Below are 25,301 nucleotides of genomic sequence, written 5' to 3'. Positions count from 1 at the left end.
CATGTACAGATGCAACAGGGAGTCTGGAATGACTGTGAAACTGTCTCTCACCTGGACAATCCGATGTCCTCAACCACTGGTGAATTTAGAGTATGAAGTCACTCTAAAATGTGCCCCTTCCTGCTATCTGTCTTTCTGCCAAGTACAGTCAGCCATCTGTTGATATCATCTGGGACCTGAGACATCTGCATGATGCCAGAAGTTGAATCAATAGAGGAGAAGAATTATAGTTGTGTTATCTGCATATTGTGGCTACATGCCTCATGATCCCCCAGCAAGAACGCAGACGTTAAAGAGAAAGAGTGTGGGACTCTGTATGAGACAGTATAGGGGATGGGAGGCTGTTCCCTATTAAAGTTCTCCGAGACCTCACCAGAGATAGGTCCCAAAGCTCGTGTTCACCTAAAGCACAGCTCGTACACTGAAGGCTGCCGAGTACTAGTATCGGCAAATAAATTTATTTCCTGTCCAAGGTAAGTAGTAGTTCAAAAATCAGCCCCAGCAGGCCTGCTTCTGAGCAGTGCTCTGGCCTGAAACCTGACTGCGGTACACAAGACAATGGCAAAGGCCATTCGTTCCTGGAGCTTGGAAGCTAGCACCTCTTTAATATTTTGTCCAGACAGGGAAGACTGGAAACATGGCAATGGCTGGTGAGCTATTAGCACTAACAGGAAGCTTCTGAAAGATGGTACAGGTTCAACTTCCCTGGTCCAGCACAGTCGAAACCCGACTGGTCCCAGACAAGAGAATTTGCTGGACCAGGGGAGGTTTCCCGCCACCAGCCCCCAACCTCCGCTGGGCTGCTCGTCTATCTGATGCCCTGTGGGCACCCTGGCCCGGCCTGGTTCCGGGGTTCTTGCTCATGCTTCTCGGGCTGCTGGAGGACACTGGCTCCAGCTCTGGCCCAGCAGGGCTGCTGGGAATTCATCTCTAGCCCCATGGGCCGCAGGAGAAGCTAGCTCCAACCCAGCTCTGTACAACAGCTGCAGCCCTGGTCCTGTGGGGCTGCCACCAGAATCCAGTGCTGGCTCCTGCCCCAGTCCTGGCCCCAGGGGGCTGACTGGGGACATCAGCCTGGGCCCTCCGTGGTAAGCCCCAATGCCCCGAAGTTTCTGGGGAATGCGGGCTCCTGCCTGCGCACCTTGGGGCTGCCAGGAAGAGTTTCAGTCCCCTGGTAAAGCCAGAGGACATGGGCTGCAGCTTGCCCTCCTGCCCAGCTCTCTGGTCTCAGAACGTCCTTGGTCCTGCCAGACGTGGGATATTGACAGACTAGAGAACGCCGGTTTCAGAGAATGCCAGTTTTAGAAGGTGCAACCTGTAGGATATCTTTCAAAGAAGATTTTATTGTCTTTTACAAAGTATTCACAGCTGGTCAAGATCACCAAAGAAGGATGAGAAGTAGTTTCAGAAGAGGGGAGCCCGATACATCTCAGAGCCTCCAGGGGACTAATCTAAATTCCACCGAAGAGGTGGGACAGGAGGCAACCTTGGCTCTCGAGAAGTTACCTTTATTGCAGTGAGGTCCTCTGATCCTAGCAACTCTATCTGTGAAACAGGCAGAGATCGTCCTCTGAAGAGAGAGGGGCTTTAGTCTACAGGTATTCTCAGTCTTTTAAGCATCTTACTGCATGGACCAGCCCTACTGGTCATGATTTGACACATGCAATTGTCAAAGGTTCTTTCAGGTGTCTTCATGGCTGTACAGATGACTGCAGAGAGGTATTTACCTTTTCAGGGACTGACCATGAAGAAGTTGCACCATAGCCTTTTGCCTGCATATTTTATTTCGTGCGGTCTTTTGGAGAACCACAGTGACCTGTGTGGAGAATACGGGGGAAGGAGCTATTTTCAGATTTACTCATTGAGGTTTCTGGCCAGCAGTTAATTGCCAGTCTATTCGGTTGTTTTGGCATCGGTACTTCGGCTGGGTAATTTCTCCCACTTTGTGCCTTCTGAAGCTTTTGAGGGATCAAGAACTCGGGTCACACAGGGATTTACAAACATACTTGGCAACTGAAAGTTTTAGTTAGGCTACAACACTTACTGGCCAAATGGATTACATAGAAGAGTACAATCATTTAAAAACAGACTGGACAAATCAATACAAATCATGACATTACGAATGATCCTACGCCGTCGCCGAAAAAGGTTACTGGATGACTTAATTCGGCCATGATTCTGTGCATTCTGGACATTTTTACCCAGTCCTTGACAGAGTCATTCATTTTTCACATAACATTCATAAAGCTAGCTTGCTTTATTTTTGAAGATTGGAATGTCTATTGGAACTGCAACGAGGCAGTGGGAAGATGGCACAGAAAAATTGCAAAAGGTGAAGAGATTTCTACTTCACTTTTGAAACACAAACATTAATATGCATCTAGAAAATAAATCAAACCTCAAATGAGCCACAAGCTCTTTTTCCTCCATTAGGAAGTCCAGAAGAACCTTGCTAGCATAGTTATAAGCTTTTTCTATCTGTTCCACATATGCTCGCTCTTTCAGTGTGTAGATGACCTCTTTAGCCTCAGGGCAGGTAACATCACAACCACATTCTCGGACGACATTTAAATATTTCCCTAAAAGAAAAAGAAGTGGCAGCTGTTGTCAGTCTGATCAGTATTAATGTAATTAATTTGCGCTCTCTCAAACAGGGACCCATTTAGGCCAAAACTTTCATATACAGGGTAAAATTTTCACATATGTCTCTGTGGTTTAGAAGTGAATAGGGCTTCAACTCTTGAAAATATTTACCCTTGGTATCTAAAATTAGATTCCACATTCAGGCACTGAGAAGTGGCCCGATACTCAGAAATGCTGAGCAACTTTAGCTCTCGACGTAGTCATCAGGAGCTGCAACCTTTGCAAATCAGGGACTACGTCAGAAGTGCCCAGCACCTAGCACTACCCGCTGAGAATATTGGGAACTGACAGGTGTCGGAGACGTGTGAGAAACTAGAGTACTTCATGTATACGTGAAGCTCAGGGTTGCTGTGGGGGTGCCGAGCCCTTCTGACAGTGAGGCCTAAGGCTATGGAGGATTTCAAAGCAGTTTATGATTATCACCACTGTTTTACAGACATGGAAACTGAGGCACGATGAAGGGAAAGGACATACCCAAGTTCATATACAATGCTACTTCCAGAGCCAAGACTAGAACTCAGCATTTCCAGGTTCCAATCTTAGCCATTAGTTGACCCTTCTTCTCTGGAAGAAGTATATGCCAAGGCATATTCTAGTCTTCACATAATGGAAAAGGTTGCTAAATTTTCACAAAACCTTAAATCTGAAGACAATAGTCCCCCATCGTACAACAACAATGTGAAAAAGAAAAGGTGATGTGATCACTGACTTTCATTATGCATGCCTGCAACCGCCAGCGCAATGTAATATGCTTGTGTTTAGCGCCACTATGAGCTGAACAGGAGAACTTAGAGTAACCACTTTCGCCCTGTGTTGTCGCTATGCATCTTAGATGCTTTCATTCAGAGTCAGTGTCACTTACCCGTGCTAAGTATCTTGTCAGCCATTTTCTGTAGGAACGATGGAATTTGTTGCTGAACAACAGTATATCTTTGATCCCAATACTTGTCGTTGTAATCCTCTTGTATTTTCTCCTTCTGCAACTCATGTTCTTCCACCATGAATTCACTGGACAAGTAAAACCATTTTTTAGATACCATAAAAAGTACAAACAAGATTACAGTTTAGCTTGACCTCAAAGTGGTAATGTGGTCTATCAGAAAAGGGACTCCACTTCTGGCTTCCGGAATACTTCCTAATAAAATATTTCATGAGAACTGGCATCTTGATTATTTCGCTTGCAGCAACAGAAATGGCAAAATGGTGAGTCTCAGTATTGACCCGTAGCCTTCACCAATGGGGACTGTGAATAAGTGAGGCCATATATAAAGCAACATTTGTAATTACAGCATTTTAGAAGTCTTCTACCAGGGCTAAGCACAGTTCAGCTACAGCAGAAGAAACTAAGAAATTAGCATTACTTTAAGTGAAATACATACATGCTCACCACAAGAAAACATGCTTCTCTCTTGAAAATATCTCAACAATATGAACTACAATGCTTTGGTGGCATCTCTGGTGACCTAGTGGCAGAACCACCTGCTATTGTCAGCAGGGCTCAGGGCTAGAACCTAGTGGAATAGCGTGGGGCCGAGTTCCTGTACCTCTAACTCTGCCCCGGGGCGGTGGCCTGTTCAACCCAGGACGGACATCCCAAGCATTCTTTATGGCTTGCTGCAGCCAAGAAACTGAAGGCCCAGACTTTTAGTTGCTGGCTGCCTCACCTACGAGGCTTAGGCAAAAAGCCTGCTCCATGCTCGGCCCTGCCCAGAAGGCAAAGCCCCAGACTGTATGTTTTCAGGCTGCCCTAGCCAGGAGATTTAGGCTAAAGTCCACCCCCTTTCTCTGCCCCAAGAGTTCTACACTGTTGAGTGCTGCCTACCTTAGCCCAGAGCCTTAGTCCTTGCCTACACTCTCACAAGCCATCAAACTAAGTTATGCAACTTCAACCAGTACTCTTGGGATCGGGGGGGGAAATGAGGAGCTGGTACATCTCCTTGCATCCTCCCTGCAACTAGGTTCCTGCATCTGAGGCTGCAGGGGGAGAGGTGGGGCCTTCAACCCCTGCGTCCTGCTGCTGCAGCATAAGCGGGGGGCTCCGGCTCGCAGCCTCACATCAGCCTCCTAGCCACCAGGCTACTGCGGGGCCAGCGAAGACTCCAGCTCCCAGCGTCTGAGCTGCTGCAAGGCTGGTGGGGACTCTGGCAACCACACAGGTAGGAGCCGGCTGGGGTGCTGAGCCCCACTGGCAGCCTCAGCCACGGGAACCCTGGCGGAGGTGATGCTGGCACATATCGCTGCAAAAAAAGCCCGCGAATAACGTAGCAGAAGTCAAGGCACTTAGGTCTTCTCACTGCCGTGCCTTCACTGAGGTAAGTAGCAGCTGATGCACTCCGTTGACTCCGCTTACTCTTCTCATTTTGGTGGAGTACCAGGGTAGAAAGGAGAGTTCAGCAGTCGATTTATTGCTTCTGTACTAGACAATATAAATCAGTCCCCTAGACTGAAGACTGCTCCCTGATCTACCCTGCCCAGAGGACAAGAGTTTCCTTTACAGACAGTTCATACTGTTTGCCTCAGGCAGGAAGTGGGAAGGGGGGCGGGGATGAAAACTGCTTGTGCTCTGCCCACCTGGGCTATGTCTACCCAACAGCCTAAGTACAAAAAGCTACGCAAGTTGTGCTACGTAAATTGCGTAGCCTAGTTTTGAGTGAAGTTAGAAATTGGCTATTTCAGCATTTGGCACATTTGACAACAAGGAGTAGCTACTTCGGGATACCTCAGTAACCCAAAATAGCTCTGCCGTGTAGACATGGCCCTAGAAACCCAGAGTCCTAGACTCTTGATTGGTGTCAGCCCTAACCTGAATATTCTCATTTAAAGACTGCTTACTGCTCTGCTTCACCAAGAGGCTACAATTCCAGACAGTTAACGATTACGTATAGACTGCTTGCAGTTTAGTCCTGCCCATGAGTCCCAAGTACAACTGTTGCTGTCTGATGCAGAGAGGCAGTGGACTCCTCATCCGCTTGAATGAATGGGACCTCTGCAATGGACTACAACACCACACCACACCACCCGGCAGCAACAAGGTGGTTTTCCATCTAACCTGACTATGTACAAAATCTCATTGTGTGTAACTATTGTGAATTTCTTTAATTTCAACAGAAGCACTTTAAGAATCTCTTTTGAAAGGGATTTTTTTTACATAATTTCATCAGGTGTATTTTTTCTTCATCCTTATAAACTATTATCATTCACTGTTTTAACGAAAAAAAGAGATATAGTCAATTTGGTTTCCAGGAACACTGTCTTTTGGTTTTTCAAAACTTCAGCATCGATTTAGCTGTGCCGAAACAGAGTACTACTCCCAATGTCTCCCATTTGTTTTTCCCTCTTCAATGAATAACAGGTCTACCTTGTCCTTGCTATGATAAGAGGAAGCTATATACCGACTTTGGTGGTCCTAGTGCTTACTGTTTAGGAAGAATTTGTGATTCAACAGACCAGCTCCCGAAAATATACAGTAAATTAACCTATGTTCCAAACCCCACAGCCCTGCTCTGAAGAGTTTGGTCAGTAACCTTGCTGTTATAGCATGTGGTGAGAAGTTAGACGCTAGAAAACATTTTATTTTTATTGTAATCATTTCTCACTTTCATACCTCATCAATGTTCATTTCAAGATTCACTTAAAATCTCTCTTTCTAGTTCATAAATTTGTTTTGTCTAATCCATCCTGTTCAGGTAATTCTAGTTAGGATAAATTCTATTTAGGTCAGTGTATATTAATCCCTCAAGGAATAATGGGTTTACTATATTTGGACAGTCCAGGAGAGGACTGGGTAGTACAGGACACGCATTTCTGATGGAAAATCAGAACTGGGAGTGTTTGTGGGGGGTCAGCCATACAATCAAGTCTGGTGAGCGCCAGGCTGAGAGTAACAAGCTGCAGTTACACAAACACAGCTGGGAGTGAGCTGCATGCTGGTGGCCGTGAGCAGTCCAGGTTGGAGGTTACAGCAGCAAGGCACTGCATGGCACCCCACGTTACAGAGTAAGGTGACATACCCTCCTCACCGGTCCGGATTATACCCGGGTATGTCACAAGGTGATTCCATCTCCAGTGCAGGTTGATACAACTTGACAAATTGTGTTAGAGGGTTTTTTTTTTTTTGGTTTGGTTTGGTTTTTGTTTTGTTTTTTTAATTGAGCTATACTGAAGGAACTACGTTTCAAGCAAAGCAAGAGATGTAACCATTGTATTGTGTCAGATATTGTACAATGTGGCTACAAGCTCACCAAATTTATAATATAGATTGGTCTTGAAATTAAAAGCCTAGCCACTGAAGAGAATTCTGGTTTGAGTTATACAAGGATGAAAAATATATCTAAAGACTGCATGCTCTGGAAAACACCTTTTCCACATATTAATGGTAAAAATCCCATTTTTAAGTGATCAAGCTTTGAAGAAAAAAAAAACCATACTGCTGGGCTATGAACAAGCATGATCTACAATGGTTTCTTAACCGCCTTCCATGTGGAACATGAGGTGTCTGTTTTCATTTATAAAGCCTGGTGTGGCATGGTACCAGCACAGTGGAAGAAGCCTCTCTCCTTTTGACACATGCCCAGAACCTCTGGTCAGGGTAGGTGCTTAAGCTGGGACTTCCCTCCAGAAAAAAAAAAAAAAAAGCGCACTATTGGCAGGACATTCTTCCCAAGAGCTCCTGACTTTGGAATTTGTTTCCCCATCCTTGGAAAGAGCTTGAATTTGATTTCCTGTATTCCCAAGCTTTATGGCACATTGAGGAGATGACTAGATTTCATTTTCAGGGCTGCGGTTGGGTTATTTTGGTCCAGAACTGGGGGGTAAAAATAGGCTGCTAGGTTTTATTTGCTATACAAATGTATTTTAACATAAAGTAAAATACGTACTTTATTTTGTTGATACCATCATTACTCAAAAGCAAATCAATCTTACAGTGTACAAGAAAATGAAAAACTAACAAGCAGGATCTATTATCTTTGTTTCGATGTTGTTTCTTTACCTGTATGGATCATTGATGATTCCTCTATAGATCCACTTCTCCAGAATTTCAAAATAAGGCACACTGGCTGCCTTGGTTAAGTACAAACACAGCTCTTGGGCTTGGCTGTCTCCTGTATAGTTGAAGGTCCTGTCATGAAGTAAGCTAAGGGTCGACCCTCCCATACACTCACCCTTGTCCACCGAAGTGGCTATAAAATTGAAAAAGGAAAAAACTCTTAAACGCAAGAGGTATTTCATTTCAATCTACACATTGACAGAATGAGTCATTTTGTTAAAGGCTATAAAGATGAAAAGAACAGATTTAAGATTCTGAAACACTAGCTACACTATTGGCAATTCATACAAACATCTTGTTATGGAAAGAGTGATCAGTTAATTAGTTAGCTAGATTTCAGCATAATCGGGTCTTACTAACTCATGTGGAAGCCATTTCACATTTCTTATTCTGCACGTACACAAGAGCTTGAACTTTTCCTCACCTATTTGGGAATGGCAGGGAGGATGAGCTCCACGGAACGCATTAATGAACTGTTTGGATTTGGGGCTCCTGCTCCCTGACACCTGTTCCTTCTTGCTGATAACAGTTTTCTCTCTGAAAATGATTTATGTTTCTCTAATTGCCTCTGGCACTGGACTTGTTTGTGGAAGGGTATAAAATACTAGAGTTAGCTGCATCAAGCAGCCTTGCTGGACCTGGTTTTACTAGTGTTCAGTTTAGTTCTTCTGTTGCCTTACTGAATTCACTAAAGCTGAATGTTAGCCACCTAAACTCAGAGAAGTCTTGTGCTTCAACACTCAGTTGGTATACGGCATGCCGAACACGCCACGCTTCTCAAGTGCACACATGCTCTTATTTAGCTGGTTCTCAGCAGCTAACATTTAAAGGTGACCTGAAAACACTTTTAGTAAAACAAGATCCATTTCGGTTCCACTCCCTCACCCCCCCAAAAAAGGCTCAAATCCTCCGAGTCACTGGGGTTAAATTCAAGCACGTGTACAAGTGTTTCCAGAATTACAGAGCTGACTTTGAACACTATACATAAGCAGATTGCTGCATGTAATGTGGAAATCATTTATATTTCTATACTGTTTTTGTAACTTCATGAGAAAGGCAAGAGAAACATCAAAGTCATTTGAAAGTACAAAAGCTTACCAAGTGAAGCAAGAATCTCCATGGTCCGCATTGTGGGCTGGATATAGAACCACAGTTTCTGTAAGGACAAAAGCCCTTGTCTCTGAAGATGCTCCAGCTGGGTGATAAGGATCATGTATTCTTTGATAAGTGTTCTCATAGCTGCTGCCAAAGCATGATTTACTTGTCCATACTCAAAGGAAGATTTTTCCTCAGTGAACCTGCGACAAACCAACAAAGAAGTGTTTGGCAAAAGGCAGTGTTTATACTTTCAGGAGCCGTACACGCTTACACTACATTGTAGAAGCATGATGGGTAGGGTAGAGTGCAGCCTAGTCAGAAGCTGCACTACATCTTCAAATCTATGCAGTCTATATAAAGTTTAGGGGCTACACACCTGCCTCAACTCCCTCTGATCAATTTTTGTGGTTTAAAAATCAGATCTATTTTTTAAAAAAGCATTCCTCCCCCCCTAGTGTTTGAAATATAAGATACTAAGTAAGGCACTGTGTTTATTGCAGTCACAGAACTCAGGGACTTCCGTCGCAGCTGGCGCACCTTGCCCAGGGGCTGCTTGAATGGCTCTTGCACCAAGCGTCACTAGGGCAGTCTCAGTCCTCTCCCGCTACCCTCCAAGCACCAGGATTTTGGGAATGGGGTTGCTCAAGACTGGGGTGCTCCTTACTTCACCTGCTGCCTCCACATGCAGCCACAGCCACAGCAGCTCCCACTGGCTGTAGTTCCCGACCAATGGAAGCTGCAGAACTGAGGCTTGGGGCAAAGTGGAGACAATACATGGATCTAGAAGCTGGAAGTCTCCGCTACCCAGAAGTCAGGTAGCAAGCCTTCCCAAGTCACCACCTCCAGCATCCAGAGTGCACACCATGCAGCCTCCCAACCTCAGCCCAAGAACCCACAACATCCTCCCGGCGTCCAATTACAGATGACAGCCCATGAGTTTGTGTTTAATACCTGGGATCGGTCCATGACTTTTACTAAAAATGCCTGTGAATAAAACGCAGCCTTAGGAATAAGCTATCACTGACTTCACACGTTTCTCATTCTGGCTGCTGGAAGACGTTAAGCAGTAATCATATTAACTAAACCAGCACCCAAGGGAACCAGTCAGGATCAGGACACACACCACTAAGATCATAGAAAACATGAGCCCGGTCAAGGTCTCCCCTTGGCATCGTGACTTACCGACTGAAATTTTGATAGAATTCTAAGAAATTCTGGCTCCTTAAGGCTGTTATACATTTCCAAAGCTGCCTTAAATAAACCCTACTATAAACCTAATTATTTTCTTATTTAAATTGGGTAAGGATGTATAAAAATGTCAGAACTACTGACCCAGCTCTTGAATCAATACTGATATAAAATACTGGTCAAGAGCCTTGAAACGGCAGCGAGTGATACGGGTCACCCCAATTACGGGGCATATATTTAAAAAAGGAATAATTCACATTGCACATTTCAGTTGCTTCATGTTTTCACATTCCACCAACATGTTAGAAACTCCTATGCAATCATTTCACTTGATGTAAAGAAAGTCTTTGACAGAGTGAACTGGCAATATTTGTTTCTTACCCAAGATAAATTTGGGTGTGGACGTTATTTATGTCACGCATTAAACTGTTATACTACAATTTCATCTCTCATATCTTAATGGTACAACATCCCTCCTTTGATCATTTTGGTAGAACTAACTGGTGTGTGTGCTCTACCCTTTCTTGCTCTGTCGAGCGTGAGAAGTAATTGCAATACTAAATGAGGGAACATCAAGATTGCAGGGATAAACATCCTTCCATATGCAGACATCTTTAATAAATAAGATCTGACTCAATCTATTCCAGACAGCCTACAAACAATAAATTCCTTGACTATAAAGATACGTTAGGGTAAGTCAAAAGCAATCATGATCTCATTGGAAGTGGCTCTCCTATAGGGGCCTTAGATGGCAATAGCAACTTCCAGATATCCTGGAATTTTGTTCCCAAATGGAATTAAAAACATAGGTAAGCGTAGCCTAGCCCTTACTTATTAATCATGCAATTAGCAACAACTGAAATAGATGGCAGACACTCCCCCTTTCCCTTCAAGAAAGAAAGAAAAAAATTAAAATGAATGCCTTTCCCAATATTCTTTTTATTCTGAATTCCCTCCCTATCCATATACCTCTCTTCTATTTTACCAAAATTAATAACTTATGCGGGTCGTCTCTGTGAAGAGCAGGTAACAAACTCAGATTCTCCTTGCAAAGATTACAGCTGTCTATCGAAAGAGGTAGTTTTGACATAAGGGAATATTTTTCAGCCAAGCAACACAGCTGTAGATTGGCCATAACCAGAAGAATTGGTTACTCACTTACCTTTTTCCAATATGCTGCTCTTGAATTAGTATAAAATCCTTAAAGAACAATTAAAACTTGCCCAGTGGCGCCAGCTGCTGCTGCTGCTGCTGGCCCAAGTGCAAGATGGGAGGGGAGCCTGGCTCCACGCTTCGGAAGGGACTGGGACAAGAGCGGACAAGATGGGGTCAAGGGCAGTCCACCCTCAGCGCTGCCCAGAATGCAGCGCTGGGTCCACCCCCACACCCCCAATAGTTGTGTGGTGCCGGGGCAGTGCCGTCAAAGAGACCCAGAGCTCTGGCTGCCACTACTGCCAAAGTAACAGTGGTGGTAGCCAGAACTCCTGGCCCCTCTGAAATTCTGGGCCTGGGGGGCAACTGCCCCCACAGTCTGCGGGCCTGAAATGACCAAACTACTTTGCATGGTTTGTACAACACCACAGTCCCATCACAGGCAATTATCCCATTCACACTTACAATGGTGACACAAGGGGTATTTGCCTACCTACCGCAAAACATCAGGCTGGCGATTGTATATTTCAGTTCTAGGTGTCAGACCCAAGCAGAGAGACACATATCCTGATATGGGAAAAACAAGGTCAGGCTGGATACCTGGTCACGGTGGAGTAACTTGCAGCTACGGGAAGAATCCTAGTCACTAGCTCTTTGACTGACATGTCCAAATTGGGATCCACTAAGAAAGCTCGATTCTGCCTGCCTACGAGAGGCTGTGCTGTGATGTATCTTCCATCCACGCCAATCAAGACGTACAGCAAGTCTTCCACAATAGTGGACTCCTGAGATGCTAAGGGTAAGGTACCTATTTGAAAACACAGGACAAAAAGTACAAAATCTGATCACGCAACAATTAGAAGTATTTTCGGCTCCTTTTTGCTCTTCTGTGACTTTTTGATTGGCATGTGCAGGCTGGACTAAAAGACGGTGAAACACAAAAATGAGGTACAGGTCGAACCTCTCTCGTCACACGCGCTCGGGGCCTGACTGGCACCGAACAAGAGAATTTACCAGACCACGGGAGGTCGCTATTGTCTAGCACGTTACCAATTCTTCCACTGCTTATTGGGCTCTAAGACATTCAGGGCTAACTCACAGCTAAATAAAAGCACAGAACAGAGCCAGGACTAGTGGTGGTAAACAAACTTCATGCGACCATGGGAAAATTGGCCACACCCATGACAAGCGGTCGTCTGGCTAACTCAAATCATGCTGGATTATACATGTTGCTGGAGGAGAGAATTCCGGATTAGAGACGTTCGTTCTGTATCGTTAAAAAGAGATAGTATGCACCATTCCCCTCAACGGCCGTGCTGTCTTCCCACCTTTTAGTGCAAGCAGAGTGAAATTAGGCTTTGAAATATGGGCAAACCAAAGCACGCTTTAGGAAAGATCTACCACAGTGTAGTGGACATTTTATTGAATGTTCAGAAGTCGTCAAGATATTTTTAAAACTAAAAATCACATCGTTTTGGATCAAGTACTTGATAAACCACGCAATCAGATTATTAAGTTACACAGACCAAGATGAAGTAAAGGGATAGAAAACCAAATCTCATTTGGGGTCACATCCAAAAAATGTGCACCTAGCTTTCTAAATCACAGAACAGAACGCTCTACCTTGTGTGCCAAAGTCTAAGTTGAACGGGTGTAGATACATACCAAACATCTACGACCACGATAGCTAAGGAGCACACGACATTCACTTTGCACCTCTGTTCTTCCCACCTACCTAACTGCACTGGATCTGGAAGTGTACCAGCCTTGACAGCAGTTTTCCTGGAGCTGAACAAAATTTCAGTAAAAGGAAATTAAGGTTACTTACTTGTAACTGGAATTCAAGATGACTGAATATTCAAAACTTACAGACACTATGCTGCCTCATGGCACCTAATGACAGAACCTATTTCCAAACCAAGCAACACCAGCTGGAGACTTATGCACTCCTTCATATTCCTCCTCTCAAAATCCTGAGAGCTTGAATATACTTATCAGAAAATCAACTTGCTGTGGTCAATCTTCCAGAGTTCAATTTTGCACATCTGGTGAAGATGTGGCAAAATCAACCTCTCTGGGCTCAGCCATCGAACTCTGAGTAAGAGATGTCGCTGCGAGACTAAAGAGGCTCGGACTGCACTAGAGATGTAAGTTCATTCTAGCTATGCAAATGACATAGCTAGAAGTGCATATTTGAAATAAACTTACGCTGAGGGTGAGGTTACAAAAGGGAATGTTGCTCTTCTACCATTTCAGTTCTTTCCACTACCAACCCAAATGACGTAAACAGAATTCTGAGATGGGAAAGATGTGTGGGAAGTGTAACTCTACCGAGTCAATGCAAAGAATCCCAATTACAAATACGTAACCTTCATTTCTTTTCAGAGCAGCTCTAAATGTTCCTATTTACAGTAACAGCTTTGTCATCTGGCAGTCTATTAAACAGAAATCTCAATTAACCAGCATTTCTGTTATCTCCCAATACAAACCTTCAGTCTGCTAACGGAGACTAGTATACCCTGGCTCCCCTCCTCTTGCAGAGCCAGGAAACTCACCAGCCCACCTCCCACTATTGTGTATTGTCCTGGTGGGCCGGTCAGTTTCCTGGCTGCTTCTCCGGCCTTCCCCCAGCGGAGCTCGTGGCTAGTCAGTTTCCTGGGTCCCACAAGTGGAGGGGAGACAGGAACCAGGCAGCAGCCTGGATCCCAGCTCCCTGCCGCTCTGAGACAGGAAACTGACCAAACCTGGTGGGCTGGTCAGTTTCCCGACTCCCACAAGCCCAGTGCCCATTCTCCCTGCCACCCCCCGCACCGGCGACTTGTGCAAAAATTTCAGTTGTGCAGGGGTTGCAGGAACACAACCCGTGCTTAAGTCAAGCATACACTATATACGTAAATGCTTCAACAAACCAACCACTGTGCAGTGCAGTACTAGCAGTGGATTGGTGAGTGCTTGACCTGCATACTATTTTATACTTCATTCATTTTACTTTATTTTAATTCTTTGAACATTACCAATGGAATACCAAAGTATAACTCTCAGTTAACCAGAATTTTTGATTAAACTGACACATCCCAATCCCCCAATATACTGGATAACAAAAATTTTCCTGTATATGTAGTCTGAACAGTGGTGCCGAAAAACCCCAAAGGTGAGAACAGAGTCCTAATTAAATCACCATTGAATCAGAGAAACATGCGACTAAACGGACCTTGAGAGATCATTTACTTCAGGCCCCTGCGGTGAGGCAAGACTAAAGAAACCTCTATCACCTGACAATCGTTCATCCCACTAAAATTACATCCGATTCATTCTTAAAAACCTCCAATAATGTGGATTCCACAACCTCCCGCAGTAATAATGATTGGGCTACCTCTCTCCCAAATTTGGCATTTGCTCTAGACACTAGGTCCAGCGCATATGTACACTGATTTTCAAGCAGCAGTTTTACAATTGTCTCTAATCGGAACGTGTTTAAAACAAGCAAAAGATGCAGCTCCAGCTCTAGTCAAATTCAACTGCATCACAGGCAGCCCAGGAATTTCTGTAACTCATCACTTCGAACAATACATTGTTTATTCCATCTCAAAGTAGTCTGAGCAGACTTACGATGAGTCATGATTCTAAGCACAACAAACTGTCTGGATGACTTCCTAAAACTCTTAATTCTGAGTACTACGCCAGAGCCTGCCTAGCACTTAAAGTATGTAAAAGACAGCCACTCCTTTAATAGCATGAGATTTTGGAAAGAAAACCGGTAAATTAAAGATCTGATTGATATGAAACTCAGACACCGTTTCTGATAAACAAATGGAATCAGGCGGAAGAACCACCTCATTTCTGTCAAAATTCATAAATGGCAGGTCAGCCATCAAGGCATGCAATAGATTCACCCTTTTTTAATCCTTTAACAGATCAACAAAATAAAGAACAATACCCAAAGCATTCAAGTAATAACCAAAATACTGAAATAGTTGCCAGATGAACTTTAAAAAGGAATAGTAACAGAGAGGTAGCTGTGTTAGTCTGTACTCCAACAAAACAGAGCAGCAGAAATGTAGCACTTTAAAGACTAACAATGATTTATTTGGTGATGTGCTTTCGTGGGACAGAACCATTTCTTCAGATTTGTTGATCAGTTGATCTGAAGAAGTGGGTCTCTCCTACGAAAGCTCATCACCAAATAAATCATTTTGTTAGTCTTTAAAGTGCTACATTTCTTTTAAAAATAAATAAAATTTGAAGATTGTTTAAAGTTCATTAGATATTGTGAAATACAGGTTATAGAAACAGTCACTGGAAAGCCAAATTTATGCCTCACCTAAGCAAAAAATCTGGTCCACTTGGACAGATACAGGCTGAAACTTTCTTGTCCAGCAGGACTAAAGATGTTGCTGAACCAGAAAGCACCTGGATGACAGAGCTCCAGCTGCTGACAGTCTGCTCTGGGGAGCCCCAGGAGTAGCCCCAGGGCATGGAGCCAACTTAGGGAACCCCATTACAGGGAGTCTGGCTGGGCCGAGGAGCCACTGTGTACAGCCCAGCCCAGCCCAGGTCACGGGGTCCCATCAGTTTGCCTACCCCTGCTTCCATACCTGCACCCAGTGGTGCATCACGGCAAAGGGCATTCAAGCTACCCTGATGGGAGCTGTGGAGGGAAAAATTCTCCGATATCTGTGCACAAGGTACACACGCATACCAGTAATGGCATCGACATGTGCCATCACTCAGAGAGCCACCATTAGTTTCATCCCCACAATGCTGAGGAAAGGTGGCTCTGAAGAAAATCTTCCCCAAACTGACCTGACAGATCCTATGAGTATGCAGTCAGAACTAGTACCATGACACTTCCATGTCACTCTACAGTTCATCCCTCAGAGCCATCAGATGACACTGATTCCTGATGCTTTGTCCAGATGTTTCTTATATGTGCCCAGGTGAGGAGGATGAGCGATCAGACGTGAGGAGGCCCCGTTTTTCTGACGAGCTCCAGGATCCGAAGAAACCTGCCAGCGCAATCTGACGGGAGCGCACAGACGTGTTATCTGGCTTCACACAAGGTACGTAATGATACTTTGGGGCTGGAGTTCAATATTGACATATACTGTTAACAAAGCCTTAAAGCATTTTTCTGAGCATATTCCTTTTTCAGCAGAGTTAATTGGAGCCAAGGTGTCTCCTCATCTTGACTATCTGGTGAAATCTGCATGAGACCAGAGACCTAATACACTGAATACAACACTCACCATTTTTGCCTACATGATACATACCTATAGGCACTGTTGTGTCAGTGCTTAAACTGGAGCCAGTTAAGAAATCCCCATTAAGTGCAGATCTCTCATATACCCAGGCTGGAAATACTGGAATAGGCTGGCCAGAATTCTTCTTGTTTTGCTTGTCTCGGAGCATCTTTCGGATAAGCTCAAGAGGCTGTCAGAAAGGAGAGGAGCTTTTGTAAAAAACAATGACCTGAAAAAGGATCATTTCAAACCAGACATCCAATTACAAACTGCTGAACTAGTCTATCTGAGGACAGCAGCGGAGAGAACAGGAAACAGGCCTTGGCTAATGGTTACAGCACTACAGGGCTCTTTGGTCTCTATGCTCTGAAGCATTTTTAGAAGCTATGTTTACTTTGCTAACTAAAGACAAAACATCCTGGCATTCCATTCCCAACTTTAGGGCTCAGTCACTACAATAAAAACAGAAAGACCGGTTAACTCTTCTGCCTGCAAGGGACTGGCCAGTACCAAGGAAGCCATGATTGTTGCACTTTTGAGGTAAGGTCTACCAGTGTCCTCAAAATAAACTAGTGATTTTAGCATTTAATCCTCAGCTGTGACAGTTCACTATAGGTTGAAATCCAGGTCACAACCCAGAATTAAATCCCACTCTCCAACTTACGAAGAGAATAACATGTTAGTTAACAAATCAGTGAACAACTCTAGGAATACTGAGCATCTGAGAAAGCATGTGGAACTCTCCTACCCCAGTAAACCATTCTCTCTGGTAAACATGTGACACGTTCTACCCCAGTACCATGTGCCCTGGAATCCCAGGCACACATTGACCCTGTGCTCCCCAGAATACGTAGCTGCTCATATAAAAATTCCAAATCCAGCCCAATGTAGAAACTGACTTTGCTGGACTCTGTGTTTCTTGTTTGACATCCCCAGATGTCATCTGTGGAGGGATGAATTCTCTATGTTCACGTCTGCTCCATGTCTTTCTCCTCCTGCAATAATATCTCCACCACTTTGGCCAGTTACGTACCCAGACACTTCAAGCATTAAGCGCAGGCAAAACAACCAAATGCTTGTGGCCCTGTAATTCATGCAATAACCCTTCCTAAAATTAAGACCAGATGAGAAGGCAACTCATGAACTGATCCTCTTCTCCTTCCCCCTCTCTGGGCTTCTGAGCCTAACAGTCCCGAAGCTGTTCCTAAGGACTAAACGCCATCAGTTCTAATGAGAGAAACAAGGACTGAGCTCAGATGCACTGATACTCTCTATTCAGCACCTGCTCTGATGGGTTACGAGCAACTTTAACAGGATAGTACACCACACTGCCACAGGGATAAAAGTCATGAAGACACTTGAAAAAGAGAATGCACTTAAGGTGCAAGCGTACAGCCAGAAAAGAATCCTATATTCTAGGTAGCGAAAGGGGGTCAGAGGGTTACGCTAGATTTCTATATTTCCAGACCACACTATTATCACGGTGTCACACACTGGGCACGATCCACACCAGTGAGAGGTTGTCATCATTTGCCCTGTAACCACGAGTACATTAAAATGCTCTGTTGCTCTAGCTGTATGCTTGCAGCCAGTATACAAGGAAGTTCTGAGCGTGTAATAAGCTACCCCAAATACAAATTTTAATTCAAGAAGCCTGACTTTACACTCCATCACATTCTGGACTGTGCCTGCTTTGGTTACACCTGGGAAGAAGATCCGAATACCTCTCAGCCCCAGTTTTTCCCCAAACAGCACACTCTGTGAGATTCAGCCCCCTTCCTGGGCCATTCAGAGGAATAAAGTTAGCTCCTCTACAAGACAAAATACACAGCTTATCGCTATAACTGGAATTAATTATCCCTTCAATTCCACCACAGCACCGTTCAGATAAAAGTAAAACAAGTTAATTACCAAAAGGAAATAGGATTGTAAAGTTCAGGTGAAAATGACAGATTTAGAAATAGTTCCAAGCATATAAAAGCAAAAAATACTTTCGAGAGACCAACACTTAACAAAACTATAGTCCTTGTTCAAAGCAAGATTCTTACCACACTACCTTCCATCAACATGGCTGACCACCGATTTGGTCAGAATTTCCAACCAAGTCTGAAGCGCTCGGTACTTTTACCTTCTTGAAAATAGGCAAAGAACCCCGGGATCTCTCTTTTACAGTACACTGTACCTTTGAAATGGATTCTTCTGAAACTTACTCCCTGAAATTCTTCTGAAAAGCAAAGTTAATTCATGCGGTCAGGAAGGAGATTACCGACTCTTGTAGGGAAGGAAGTTCCATGCTGGCTTCTTCCTCTGCTGGTGTTTGTTAAAATATAAATTGACCTGTTCCTGCATTCTCCCCACTGACATGATCCTGAGTGGTTATCTCCTCCCCTTGTTTGCGTGATGGTTGTTTACAGTCTCCGCAAACGCATTCCCATAGTGTCTTGATGTACTTTGGAAGTACCTTCAAGGTAGCAGAATAACATTCCTTTATCTAAGATGGGATAGCCTCAGCTCTGCCTTGCAAACACATTTTAAGACATATATTTGTGAGACATATTCTAATATTCGGAATTTTGATTTTGTTCCATGTATGTCTACTGTAGAATAATATTAAGGATTGGCAGGTTATTAACTTCCTATTGTTAATCTATGTCACACCTTTTATATACACAGGTGATGATATGAGGGAATGGAGAAACTCTGAACGGGTCAGGCATACCTGTCAGTTTCTTGCCTTCTGGACTGGGATTCTGCTTGGGTCATACACAGATGTAGCCAGACAGAATCCCCCTGCTCTACTCCATCTTGCCCCTTTTAGGTAACTCTGAGCACAAAGCACAAAGAAACAGCACAGTCTTAGAATGTTTGAAAGCACAGATGAGCTTATCTCAAGCCCAGTCTTTTGATGCTTCAAAACACAGATGTGCTGTGTCAGCGTGACCCTGGACTGAAGAATACAGACAAGGGGGCTAACAGGCTAGCTGTTGACCACAGGGCTTCAAACTGCCCTTGGCTGGTACTAATAATTGATATGCCCACACACCGTCCCAGAAGAGGAACCTCGCACCCCTACAAAAGAATGTCCTGTTTTAATTATTTGGTTATCTCTGTCTTACAAGTGTAAATTACATTGCAACTGCCTTGTAAGAACTGGCATCACAAAGACAAACCAGCATAATTGGTACTTTTAGGTAAGGAAGAATGTGTGTGACCCAAGGGGTATAAAGAAGGGCCCGGCAGACCACTCTAACTGAGCTCCAATTACCTATACCTGCCAGTCGGGTAAGGTCTTTGCCTCTCGAGGACCCAGGGGACGCCCTCCTCGCATTGTTCTTCCCGAGGGATTCAGTGAACGACGCTGGCTACGCCAGGAGTCGAAGGACACAGGGGTGAGAATTATACCCGCAATGTACTTTTGTGCACATTTAATAGTAAGAGCTCTTTAGGCTGAGGTGTCAGGTCCTCAAATGGGTAACTTTTCACTTGTAATCTAGTTGGCATGTCTATGTATCATCCTACTAGTAGTTAAGAAGATAGAGTAATAACCTTGTAACCATTAAGATTCTTGTTTCTGCTTTTAATAAACAGTAACCATTTAAGCTCCAGCCTGACTCCTTCTACTCACTGTAACTCGGCCGAACACAAACAAAGAACCTCAGCCGTTTGGCTGTATCAGCCTGGTCAGTGGTAAGGTGCAGTAAAAGCTGAGCGCTGAGTCGTGCTGCCTCCACGGAGCAGACTCTTGGGGCACCTGTCAGCCTCTCTGGCTGCCCACTGCAAAGGGACTGCATGTCCTAGCAGTTGAAGACTCGGGTGGATCTTTGCAGCACCTGTCAGCCATTCTGGCTGCCCGCTGTGAAGGGACTGCCGGTCCTAGCAGTTAAAGACTCGAGTGTGATAAGGCTCACAGACCGCTCGTTACCCGGCCATCGGCTAACAACAGATCCGCAGAATCTGTGCCACGCCCCAGGTTTTAAAACAGTCTCTTTGAGGAATTTTGTCAGTGTGCCAGACCACCTAAGCGTGTCTTTCTTCCTTCAGAATAGGCCATGTGGCCTCACTGCCTTGAGGACTGATCATCTGGGCTCCAGAATTTCTACTCCATATTGTGAGCTATGCTCCGTAAGTCCAATTGAAATAGACAGCCAGTTAGAGAACAGTACCCTGTTCAGGGAATGGCTGCATCACAGCAAGTATTTGCAAGGACGCCAAAGAGTATTTTCAAAATGGTCTCCTGGAATACAGCATTGAAAGTCTTGAGTTAGAACAGAGAAAAAAAATGCTAAAACATGTTCCTTGTTGGTCTAGCTTGAGCAATCTATCAGCCAAGCTGTACTGGACTCCCTCTTCTGATCTCTTTTTTGGTCCCAGAGAAGAGGAGCTAGCTTCTTTCAGAAGCATATGTTTTACACACTCCCAATCCTCTGTCTCCAGGCAGGGCCATGCTGAGTTCGCAAATACAGGTGCCCGGTACTGAGTATCAACTGTTCAGTCGTTGGGGCATCCATTTATCAGTTTCCCTAGTTGTCCTATTTACTGCAGGTAAATAGCAAGATAACAACCACATCACTTCCTGCGTGTCTCCCTCCCACCCAGAGAGAAGATGTCTTCTTTTTTTCCTTCTAGTGGGAAGAAGGCAAAGTACTGCAGAAAAGTGAAGCACGCATAGGATTCATTAAAATATTAAAGAAAATTCCCCACTTTACCACCATTACACCACAAAACAATAAAAGGAATGATTAAAACCACACACACTCAATGTAGTCGTGTATCTCCAGACCGTGGAAAAGACAGTACCTGCTGAACACTGGAGCTGGTTGTTACGCTGCCAAGCTGCTTGCGTAACTCCTCGAGCTCCTGCATGGATATCTTGGAGGTGGTTGAGGAAATGGTAAAATTGGTGCTGCCACTTGCTGTGGCATTCACTGCAAGTTCTGCCCTTTCCTTTGCATTTTGCTGTAAATACTGGAGTGTCTACAAATACACAACAACCCCAAACAACTTATTAATGCATGCTGCAGAATAAGGATTTAAACAAGATGCTTTAAAAATATCAGAAGATGATAGATTGAAAACTATAACCCAAATGAAAACAGTTGCTGCACACCTCATTGCTCTTTCGACAGCTCCTTGATTAAAGTATTTTATAAGCTGTCTTTGCGCAAGATTCTATTTTCAGTATTAGCTTAGCAAACAAAAATATCCATTTGTTTGACAGTAAGTTCACTAAGTTAAAAAAATCAAAAACTGTATCCTATCTTTTAAATGTGTGCCATAAAACAAGCAATAATATATTAACATACATATTTTAAAAGAAATGGGACTATAACAAAGTGTATATACAATGTGATAGGGTTAAATTTAGCAAGACTTTTTTTCCATTTCTTGACCAGGGAATTAAATGTGCAATGCGAATGCTACAGTAACAAAAGTTTTCTACTTCAGTTATCTCCCATCTCCTTTTAAAGAGAAAACCATGAAGGAAAAAAGGAAGAAAAAAGATCCAAAGAGCTGCCCTTGACAAGCTCTGTAGATATGGCGCTTAAAACGACACACCAACTTAAAAAATCATAATTCTGTTTGCATCTTTTTCCCACTTCTATTGTTACAAATGACCTCCCAGACAATTGTAACACAGAATAGAGGGGAACAATGTCTCTTTCCGTGTGTCTACTTTATGCATTTGACAGCTGTTTTTGTATTGTTTTTTTCCCTGATGTAGCCAGTCAGAAACAATCCATGAAAGTGTGGCTTTCATACATAGGACTAGAGAGAGATCCACTTTTTAAAAATAATAACAAAACAGCAATTAAGATTCTGAAACCAAGAAATTGTCAGGGATATTAGCAGCAGGCAGAATACCTCTACTTCCTTTTAATTAATTTTTTAAAAACAGATGATTTCAGCTATGCTGTATTCCTTTAATTGGTCACATTGCAAATACCAAAAGCGAAAAGTGCACTGCAATCTGCAGTGAGATGTGCCTGAAGAGTGGGTTTGAAAAATCATTGTTAAGATTCAGAACACAAAACAGTCAACACAGAGACATCAGTATTTCAAGGTTTATGTTTTGGTTCTTCTTCAGAGGCCATGAGATTAATCTCCCAAGATATTAACTGCTGGAGTCCTGAAGGTTTGAATTTTCAAAAGCCACCTCTGATTTTGGGAGACCAATTTTGAGGCATATGGGACAGAAACAATGGGGCCTGCAGAATTAGCCATGGGTGCTTACAGTTTCTGTAAATCAGGGCCAACATGTGTCAAACTAGCCATCTAAAAATGGAGACATCCAAAATTAGAAGCTACCTCTGACATTTTTCACCCATTAAGTTTACTTCATTGAAGATTTCTAGATAAGTTTTAAGAAGATTTTGAATGCAAAAAATTCTATCTACAGATCAAGTTTGTACACTGAGTACTTTTCCCATAGAGATTAGCTCAAACAAACTAAGCCCCCCTGCAAATCCTGCGCACGCGCTCTCTCTCTCTCTCTCTCTCTCACACACACACACACACTAGCACAGAATTTGCAGGGGGCTTGTTTGTCTGAGCTAGTCTCTGTGGGAAACGTACACGTACACACACACTTACATCTACATGGAATCAAAATGAGATCAGTGGGGCTCTGTGAGCATACAGGAGTTAGCAAATGCAAAATAGATTACAGTATCAGGGCCTTAACAGTATAGGGATGAGCACCAGAGACAACCCTGTTCTGGTGAAATGTTCATTTTTCTCAAATGCTTAGAAATCTTACTTTTTCCAGTTCTACAGATATTATGCAAAAAATGTAATATCTTCTCAGAGTAAAAAAAAAAAAAAAAAAACCCTTACGTCATTCAAAATAGCTCGGATGAATTTTTCTCAAACTCAAAATTAAAATTCATGTCTAGGCTCAAAAGAAAACCTGCTGGGAAGATCACGGATAGCTGAAAACAGGCAGGTAGAATGAAAGCCCTCACATACCTACTGAAATCACAACTAGTTGGTTCAGATATGTTTGTCTGAATAACTTCTTAAAAGGATGTACTATGATCATTGTTGCTACTTCCCAATGAGCACTGAACAGACCAATGCAGAAACAAGTACACTACCTCTTTGTCTTCTGTGAGCTTTGACAGCAAATACACCAAAGGATCTAGATTTCTTGTGTTTTTAGATTTCAGCTCATCATACTTCTTTAAAAAATCTTCTGGAGTTCGAGAAAATTCTGCTATTTTAACCTGTAAAGTATATATAATAAACACAAGTATTTAAAAATGAATCTTAGTACTTTAACAGACTGTTCTTCTAAATAGTGCACTTGCAAATTTGACACATTTACATTAGGCCTTAACAGAGATGTCAGCTATTTCATGCACTACAAGAGGGGCTAGAGAGGTAGCTGTGTTAGCCTGTATTCTAACAAAACAAAACAGCCGTCATGTAGCACTTTGAGGGCTAAAGTGGATCTGTCTCATTAAAACTCCTCCCCTAATAAATCATTTTGTTAGTGTTTAAAGTGCTACATGACGGTTGTTTTGTTACAAGAGGGGATAGTCTGCTAATTATGCATCACCAACCCCAAGTCTCTCTCAAGCGTTACTGCTTCCCAGCACTAGGGAGGTAAAAGTTTAACCAGTCAACTGATAAGCTAACACTTACTGGTTTTTCTTAATGGTTAAACTCTGTTAGGGTGCTGCTTGCCAGCTCCATGCCTGGCTTCCTCCTTGCTACTGCCTAACTGACAGGTCTCAAAAGTAACCATAAACAGTCACTTGTCATCATTCAGGAGCATGACTAGTGCAGACATAGTGCAAATTATTGGTCCTATGCTATCTAACCTGGCAGCTGCCCCAGAACGTAGGGTCAGCAGCCAGGACCCCACACATGCCAATATGCGGCCGGCAGCTCGAACACTGGGCGCAGTGGCACCCCCTAGCACTCCTTTAGCCATATGATCATGGGTAAATGTTTAAACATGTAATTGACAGAATTGTGATTGATTGCGTTATTGGTTTTATACATTTTTTACTTCCCTGCCTAGCACAGACTTCCCCCATCATATCAGCATGGTCTTTATTCTGCGTACCTAGATGTATACATTTATATGTCAGTATTAAATATTGTATGATTGCTTGACAACCTGGGCACAAGCAAATCAGACTGCTCTGCTTCAGTGATATGGCCTATTTATTTACCACTCCCACAGGATGAGCGTCATCTGCACACTTGATCAGGAATAATTTTATATTTTTTTCAGGTCATTGATAACATTAAATAGCATACGACCAATAATTAGCATTGTAAGCCTGCAGTAGTTACACTCCCGAATGATGACAAGCGACTGTTTATGGTTACTTTTGAGACCTGTCAGTTAGCTCATTCTTAATCCATGTAACGTGTGCCACGCTAAATGTTTTTAATTAAAACATTAAACAGGACCAAATCAAGTGTCTAAGTAAACTTAGAGTTAAACTACTATTTTTATTCTTTAAACTTCAACCTTCTGGTTTGTAATAAACAACAATGCAAACTGAGGCAGATACCAAATACACTTAATCTTGTTCTGTCATTTTTTCAGAATTTCTGAGAGCAGAGACCCTGCCCCTTTCGCTGAGATGACTCCTTAACACAGGAGTTTCAGACCAAATTACCCTTCCTTCCCACTATAGCCCGACCTCAGCACCATTTCTGGGCAAGTCTTCTTACCTGATACGGGAGTAGGGGTAGTCAGGTTGCCAATCATTGGGTCTCTCAAGTAGGTCTCCAGCTATCAGGTATGATACTTGCTCTCCACACCAGCCCTTCAGAAATGTAGCTGAGTGGCTCTAGGTTACTTAGATGGCAAACCTAACATCTCTGTGCTTAATAGGGACATAGGGGATAAGGGACAATATGAGGAGGTAAAAGGGGTCATATGCCCAAATGCTATGGGTGGGAGCCCGCAGCAG

At 43.4% G+C, this 25,301-nt stretch overlaps 1 protein-coding gene across 1 annotated transcript in view; it reads right to left on the bottom strand.

Moving 5' to 3' along the window:
* Window positions 1–25,301, bottom strand: part of TUBGCP2 (tubulin gamma complex component 2) — a 54,052-nt gene that overhangs the window by 24,701 nt on the left and 4,050 nt on the right. Inside the window, exons 3-10 of the mRNA XM_074999984.1 lie at window positions 23,463–23,591; window positions 21,166–21,342; window positions 16,399–16,558; window positions 11,729–11,936; window positions 8,789–8,988; window positions 7,634–7,823; window positions 3,506–3,651; window positions 2,399–2,579 (exon numbers count right to left, since the gene is read on the bottom strand). Coding sequence (XP_074856085.1) covers window positions 2,399–2,579; window positions 3,506–3,651; window positions 7,634–7,823; window positions 8,789–8,988; window positions 11,729–11,936; window positions 16,399–16,558; window positions 21,166–21,342; window positions 23,463–23,591 — 1,391 coding nt within the window. The remainder of the gene's footprint in view (window positions 1–2,398; window positions 2,580–3,505; window positions 3,652–7,633; window positions 7,824–8,788; window positions 8,989–11,728; window positions 11,937–16,398; window positions 16,559–21,165; window positions 21,343–23,462; window positions 23,592–25,301) is intronic.

This window comes from Carettochelys insculpta, chromosome 7 (genome assembly GCF_033958435.1).
Source record: "Carettochelys insculpta isolate YL-2023 chromosome 7, ASM3395843v1, whole genome shotgun sequence".
Taxonomy (NCBI): domain Eukaryota; kingdom Metazoa; phylum Chordata; order Testudines; family Carettochelyidae; genus Carettochelys; species Carettochelys insculpta.
Note: the sequence above shows the minus strand (reverse complement) of the source record. Positions and strands in the feature narration are given on the sequence as shown.